Source organism: Ochotona princeps, chromosome 24, assembly GCF_030435755.1.
Source record: "Ochotona princeps isolate mOchPri1 chromosome 24, mOchPri1.hap1, whole genome shotgun sequence".
NCBI classification, from domain to species: Eukaryota; Metazoa; Chordata; class Mammalia; order Lagomorpha; family Ochotonidae; genus Ochotona; species Ochotona princeps.
The window spans coordinates 8,696,722-8,703,553 of record NC_080855.1 but is presented as its reverse complement, the minus strand read 5'-3'; the positions used below and the strand labels follow the sequence as shown (position 1 = coordinate 8,703,553).

Here is a 6,832-nt window from a genome sequence, read left to right as displayed (position 1 = left end):
GCTGTAGATGGAAGTCTGACTGGCTGATGCGCCCGTTGCTCACAGTGAAGACCCTGAGAGGGCGGAGCTTGAGGGGCGGGTTGGCCCTAGACACCGCTTGCTTCAGCGCCACGCCAGGATTGCCGAGAATCAGAGCGCAGCGTATCAGCGACGAGAGGGGTGGGCGTTTCCGCCCAGATTGCCCAATCACAGAGGCGAGAGCGGTTTGTATAAAAGCGTGAGCCGAGCGCGCGGCCGCTCTTTCGGAGTCGAGCAGCGAGGCCGAGCGGTCTTTCCTGGTGTCCAGTCGGGGTTCGGCGTGGCCGCGGCGGGCGACCTCCCCGAGGTACGGCTGGGCGGGCCCACGGGGGGCGGCGCGGGGCCCAGCCTGTGATGAGTCGCTCTTTCTGACACCTCGTATGACAGCTGCTCCTGCAGCCTGATTACGCCGCGAAGCTGAGGCTTGGGGTGCACGGCCGGGGCGGGCGTGGGGGGCGACCCCGGGCTGGAGCACGGAGCTCCCGGGCTGATGTCTGCATGTTCGCCGCTGCTTGACTTCCAGGGTCGCGCGGAAAGGAAGCCGTCCCGTGGACCGACGGTAAGCGGGGGCGAGTGGGCGGCCGTCTCTGGACTTCCTGTAAATAAAGCGGAGGTGGCGGCCTTCCCCCAGGTGTCGTTCTTCTCGCTTGGGTAGTTGGGGAACGCGGACTTGACGAGCCGTGGGGAGCTGCTAACAATTCCTACGGTGGGGACCGACCTGATTCTACAACGGAAGACGCGTGGGCATCAAGAAGGGGGCTCCCGGGCTGGGCCCACCTGACCAGAATGGAAGACGCACACGCTACGGAAAAGAGCTTTATTCGCTGCACTGAGGGTTACGCGGCGGCTTGGCTGTACGGCCTCCCCCGTGCTGACCCGGTCAGCCTTCACAGGACCCCGTTGGGGATTGGCGGGTGGACCCGACACGGGTGGTCGGGGTACGCCGGACGTGTCCAGGAGGGGGCGGCGAGAATGGTGGACTTTGGCATCCTCCTGGACAAAGGGTTGTTTTCTGGGGATGAGGGTCGATGGGACGGCCGGGGTGCAGACAGGCCAGGGTCGGCCACCTTCAGGGCCGGCAGCAGGATCCCCCCTGCCCCTCCCTGCGAACGTAGTCGTGTAGCCGGAAGCGCGGCTCGCTGGGCGTCTCCAAGGAGCGCTGCCTCAGCTCCCTGGAGGCAGGGGAAGGTGGGCAGCTGCCTGCAGGCCCTCGGGAACCGGACCTCGGGCAGAGGGTGCCGAGCGGCCCACCCCCACTTACTTTGCGATGGCCATGAAGGCCAGTTCCACGTTGAGGCCGGTCTTGGCGCTGGTCTCCATGAAGGGCAGCCCGTACTCCTGCAAGCAGATACTGCCAGTCCTGTGGTGGCCTGGCAGCTGGTGAACCCCGGCCCCCTTCTGCGCAGCCTCACCTTGGCCAACTTCTCGCCATCCTCCCTCTTGACCACGCGCTCCTGTGTAGAGTCCACCTAACACGGGCACAGGGGGCTGGTGACATCTGCCCGGCTCGCCTGGCTGCCCCATTGCCTGCCCGCCGGGCTGCCCACCTTGTTGCCCAGCAGCATGAGCACCACGTTGTGTTGGGCGTGCTCCTTGATCTCTGTCAACCAGGCCTGGGGGGACAAGGCACGGCCAGGCTGCAGACCCCTGGCAGAGCCCTCCCAGCCCTGACACTGGCATCGTGGGGCACGGACCTGAATGCTGTCGAATGAGAGCCTGTTGGTGACGTCATAGAGCAGAAGCAGAGCTGGAAGCAGAGGGTCAGTGAGGATGGCCCGGGCCAGCGGTTCCTGTTCAGCCCGTGTGCTGGCCTCCCACCTCAGGCTCACCATGAGCATCCCGGTAGTAGGCGTGAGTCACACTGCGGAACCGCTCTTGGCCAGCTGTGTCCCAGAGCTGCAGCGACACAGCAGGTCAGGCCACCCCCTCCCCTCGCAGCCCCTCCCCAGCAGCCCGCAGCTGCCTCACCTGCAGCTTCACCTTGGTACCGTCCACGTCCAGGGCTTTGTTCTGCAACGGAGGGCCAGTCCAGGTGGCTTGCTCCTGGCCGAGTGCTGGCTTCACTGCACACTACCCCCACCCAGGTGCTGCAGGCCCAGGCTGAGGGCTGGGTTCTCCAGATGGGAGCAGCTGGGTGGGGGTGGGGTCTTTCCCACAGGCCTTGGGCAGCTGTGATGTGCTTCCCCCACCCACACTCCTGCTGCCGGGTGCTTCTGGGTCTCCAGGGAACCAGCCATCTGCTGTGCTGGGGACACCACTCCTTCCCTGGCACCTTCCAGTGCCTGCAAACCCAGGGGCCTCGCCTCCTACACACCTGCCCCAGAGCCAAGACGGGTTTTTCTGTTAGTGGGCCTAATTCAAGGGTGAGAAAAATGCAAATCCAGCTGCACTGAGATCACTAGCTCCTCACCCTGCGGGTGTGCACAGCAGGCAGGGGTGGGGTCCTCCCGGTGCCGAGCAGGCTTCCTCATGTCCTCCACCCACCTCCCAGGTATTGGGGGTCCATCCCCAGGGCCACCTACTGCTTCAGGTTCCCTGTGCCCCCTCACCCGGAAGTCGATGCCCACAGTGGAGATGAAGGCCCCTGCCAGGAAGGCTCCATCCTTGAAGCGCACAAGCAGGCAGGTCTTGCCCACACCGGAGTCCCCCACCAGCATGACCTGGGCAGGGTGAGCCCCAGTCAGAATGGTGGGGCTTCCCACACCCAGGTCCCCCACCAGCAGGACAAGTAGGGTCACAGGCAGGCCTGCAGTTTCCACAGGATTTGGGGAGCCAGCACCTAGGGGTCACCCCCCAAACCAAGGTCCGATGAGCAGTACTAGAGACGGAAAGACACGGTCTTGTCCTCACCCACCATGCTAAACCTGCCAAGTTCCCAGAGCCCGATGGGCCTGCCCATCCTTGCCAATGCCACATCACTGCCTTCTTGGCGTGTGTGTGGATACTCAGTGCCCCCCATATAGCCCAGCCTCTACCGGGGGTGTCTGGAACACCTGGGTGAGGGAAGGCAGCATATGTGGAATGCTCAGGTGCCAGCTGAGAGGTGGCACCTGCCAGACGTTGGTGGCCTTGAGGCTCATTACCTGGAATTAGGGGGCAGGCCTGACAGCTGTTCTGTGCCCGCAGTGTACCTCTGGGAAGCGGCTCAGACCGGCTTGCGCCAAGGGTCCGTGGGCCCCCGGGTCGTCTCCCCGGCCTGGTGCCACCTGCTGCGTTTGTCTGGGGCGGGGATGCTTGGCTCACCTTGAAGGCCACGTCGTAGAAGTCGCTACTGTTTCCGAGTGAGGGCCGGCCGAGCTGCCGGGGTCCATCGGGAGGCCCCTCTGGGCCGGGGCGTGTAGTCCCGAGACGAGCGGGCCGCTGCCCATTGCCAGCAGGCACCACAGAGGCAGTGGGCACATTGGCCTCCTTGCTTTTGGAGGTCTTCTTCCTGGACATGGTGTGCAGGCGCTCACGCAGAGGCCACCGCGCTTCCGGCCGTCCCGCACCCCACGCGCGCCCAGCCAAACCAGGACGCGAACCCGTCCGGCGGCGGCATCCCGGGCGCTCGGCTCCCGCGCCGCCCCAGGGACTGTGCGGCCACTCAGGCCCGGCCCCTCGCCACCGCAGCCAATGAGCGTGCAGGTGCCGCCTCGGGGGTGGGTCCGGAGGCCGGGGCCCTGGCTCGCGCTTCCCCCGCTGGCCAGCACCTGCGTGATGCGGCCCCCGCGGAGCCTGGAGCGGGCTGGAACGCGGGATGCCGGCGCCTGTTCCGCGGCCTCTGACACCCCTCCCCGTGCCGGTCAGGTGGGTTCAGGAAGCTCCGATACCTGAACTTGGCAAACACTCGGAGCTTGGCTGACTGCTGGTCAGAGAACCTAGCGCTGCACCTCCCCGCCCGCAGCTTCTGCCTGCAGGGTTTGTAAGAGTGGGGTGTCGCAGCAAGCAACAGACCTTCACCCGGGGTCCCACCCCTGTCTGGGAGGCAGGCGGGGGTAGGGATGAGTCGAAGCTTTTCCTGACTCCCTCATTTCAGTTTCTGGCTGGGAGGTGACCCTTGCCGACTCCCCAAACCCTATGTGGATCCCTCCCCTCATGTCCCCCATTTGTGTGTCCTCCAGCCCTGGGCCTGGATTCTTTGAGATGGCAGTGGTCAGCCCCGGGGCCGGGGTATGGGGACAAGGGCTGTCCCTGGAGGAGGGGCAGCCCACCCGTGATTCCCCCCACCTGTCGGTTCCCAGATGGAGGGAGGCCTTGGCTTAGGGGAGCTTGGCTCAGCCCTGCGTGGTGGGGGTGGGGAGTGCCACCCCGGGCAGGATCACTGGCAGCAGTACCCGGTGTGGGGGTGCAGCGGTCTCCAGTGTGCAGGCGGGCAAGCTGAGGCCCAGAAGGCAGGAGGAGCTGGCAGAATCAGTGGTCATGGGGGTGGTCCAGCTGGAGTGTGCCCCCCATTGACCTTGGCTCCAGGGCACGGCCCTCACTCCCTCCTCAGTGACCTGCGGCCAGCACAAGCCTGGGGATCCCTGCAGAAGCCTATCCATACCCGTTCAGGCCTGCCCGCCTTTCTGGTTCCTCTGCCCCACTTCCTCCTGGCCCTATCCCCAGGTGTGGGTGTAGCCCAGCGTTGGGGCCCTTGGGCTTCCTACTGCTGGGACCCGGGGGTCTCCCAGTGTCCCACTCCCATCAGGCCAGGGCTCAGCTGAGGGCCTCGAAAGTGGGTGTGCACCACCCCCAGCCCTGTTGTGGGCAGCTGCTCAGAGCATACCCAGTTCGTAGGAAGCAGCAGGAGTGGGGGGGACACAAGAAGGGCATCTCAGGCTGGCATGGGTGGGGGTGGGGCAAAGAGGGGAGTAAGCTGAGGACTGTGGGAAGCTGGGAGAAGGGGAGCTGCAAGGAGACGGCCTTGTCCCAGAGAACTTCAAAATGGAGTTTCCATAAGGAATTGAGGCCTGTGGTTCTCTTGAAAACGGGGATCACCTGTGTGCCATCCCCCCTTCCCAGCTCTGCCACTGTCCCCCCTCCCAGTCCCTCCTCCCAGCTCTGCCACCGTCCCCCCTCCCAGTCCCTCCCTTCCCAGCTCTGCCACCATCCCTCCTCCCAGCTCTGCCACCGTCCCCCCTCCCAGTCCCCCCTTCCCAGCTCTGCCACCATCCCCCCTCCCAGTCCCCCCTTCCCAGCTCTGCCACCGTCCCCCCTCCCAGTCCCCTCTTCCCAGCTCTGCCACCATCCCCCCTCAGTCCCTCCTCCCAGCTCTGTCACCGTCCCCCCTCCCAGCTCTGCCACCGTCCCCCCTCCCAATCCCCCCTTCCCAGCTCTGCCACCATCCCCCCTCAGTCCCACCTCCCAGCTCTGCCACCGTCCCCCTTCCCAGCTCCCCTTCCCCGCACTGTTTGCCATCTGCTTCTCCCTCTAGCACGGAAGCCGTCTGGGCACAGGAAGCAGCTTGTCTTGGCCACAGCCACGTACCTGGATACTGGGCAGTGAAGGAAGTCTGGCCTGGGGTGGCAGTCCTGGGGTGGCACAGTAGGTGCTTTGGGGCTTGGATAAGAGATGTGCACAGAAGTGGCCAAGTCCGTTCCTGGATCCCTGTTCCCCGGATCGCAGCTGGCTTGCTGGGAGGAAAACCCAGGGGGTCAGGGAGGGGAGCTGATGTGACCATGGGACCCCAGAAGGCAGCCTTGGGGCCTGCGACACAGATGCTGCTGCAGCCTCCTGATGGTGCAGGCCTTGGAGTAGGGTGGGGGAGCAGCAGCACTGGCCCTCGCCCAGTCCCAGCTCATTTAGGGCATGTGCCAGAGGGTGGGGCCTGTACCATATGTCTCTCACACCAATCAATTGACTCAGTTGTGAGTGAAGGCACCAGTGGACGCCCCCCCCAGCAGTGCCACCATGCATGTTACGAATGATAGATTTTCAGCATTTGGCGTTTTTATCTGACCAGGGTTAATCAGCAGGTTTGGTGGGAAAGGTGAGGTGTGGCCTTGGCTGGGCCTGGGGGTGTCCACATCCAGGCCTGGTCTCTGGGACAGGCTCTGGAGCAGCGACACAGACTTTGTCCCTTGCTGGCCAGGGGAGTGTTCACAGATGTCCTTATTCCCAGGGGCCCAATGCCACCACAGGCTGCTCCAGCCTTCTGGAGGTCTCACCCTGGGTCTTGACTCTAGCTGCTCTCTGACAGGCTGGCTTCTGCTCCAAACGCCCATGGGCTCGGGCTGTACCCACTGGGCCCAGGGGTCCATCCTGACTTGTGCCTGAGTCGGAGAGAACTAGGTGGAACTTAGGGGGCAGGGATGAAGCATAGCCTGTGTCCAGGCCGCCTCTCAGGGCCGTCCTGCTGCATGGCCCTAGGTCTGGAGCATCCCCTCTGCGCGTCCCTGTGAAATGAGGGGGCAGAGGAGCTGATCTCTCAAGTCCCTTCCAGCACAAACACCTTATGTGCTGTGAAGTGCACGTGAACGTTGCCATGGCGACCGCAGAGGCACCCTGGAAGCCGAGCTTAACAGCTTCCTCCCAGAGGACTGAGTCACCTCAGCCAGCGTTGACGTCATGGGGAAGGGGGCTAATCCCCCATGCCCAGGTGTGTGAGGAAGGGAGGGCTTTAGGCTCCTGGGAGGCCGCCCCTGCAGTCCCTGCGTGGCCCTGAGGCTCTGCTGGCAGGTGGTTATAGGCGGGCATCCATGCCTACCTAAAGCAGAGAGCCTTTCCCTGGATGGTCAGGATCCTGTGCGAGTGCTGGCCCCTCAGTGCTCCACACACGGCCGGGCTGTCTTCAGCTTTAGCCACCAGAGAAGGCGGACTCCCCAAGTGGCCTGTGGCAGCTTCAGGACCAGCACAG

General features: G+C 64.5%; 1 protein-coding gene and 1 non-coding gene across 3 annotated transcripts; one reads left to right on the top strand and one right to left on the bottom strand.

Annotated features, from left to right (window-relative positions):
* Nucleotides 1-364: 364 nt before the first annotated feature.
* On the top strand, nucleotides 365-444 carry LOC118759605 (small nucleolar RNA SNORD60). Its single transcript, XR_004996295.1, has one exon. It is a non-coding gene; the product is annotated as a small nucleolar RNA SNORD60 (small nucleolar RNA).
* A 449-nt stretch (nucleotides 445-893) lies between these two features.
* Nucleotides 894-3,569, bottom strand: RAB26 (RAB26, member RAS oncogene family). 2 transcript variants are annotated; one of them, XM_058680687.1, is made up of 9 exons: nucleotides 3,262-3,569; nucleotides 2,568-2,678; nucleotides 1,987-2,028; nucleotides 1,848-1,914; nucleotides 1,713-1,765; nucleotides 1,566-1,631; nucleotides 1,431-1,487; nucleotides 1,280-1,356; nucleotides 894-1,011 (listed from the first exon to the last, which is right to left on the bottom strand). In XM_058680687.1, the coding sequence occupies exons 1-9, from the start codon at nucleotides 3,454-3,456 to the stop codon at nucleotides 906-908; spliced, it is 774 nt and encodes a 257-aa protein (XP_058536670.1). In that variant the 5' UTR covers nucleotides 3,457-3,569; the 3' UTR covers nucleotides 894-905. The 2 variants fall into 2 exon arrangements, with proteins under 2 accessions (XP_058536670.1, XP_004596685.2); XM_004596628.2 differs by lacking the exon at nucleotides 894-1,011 and adding an exon at nucleotides 1,062-1,190.
* Nucleotides 3,570-6,832: the final 3,263 nt, after the last annotated feature.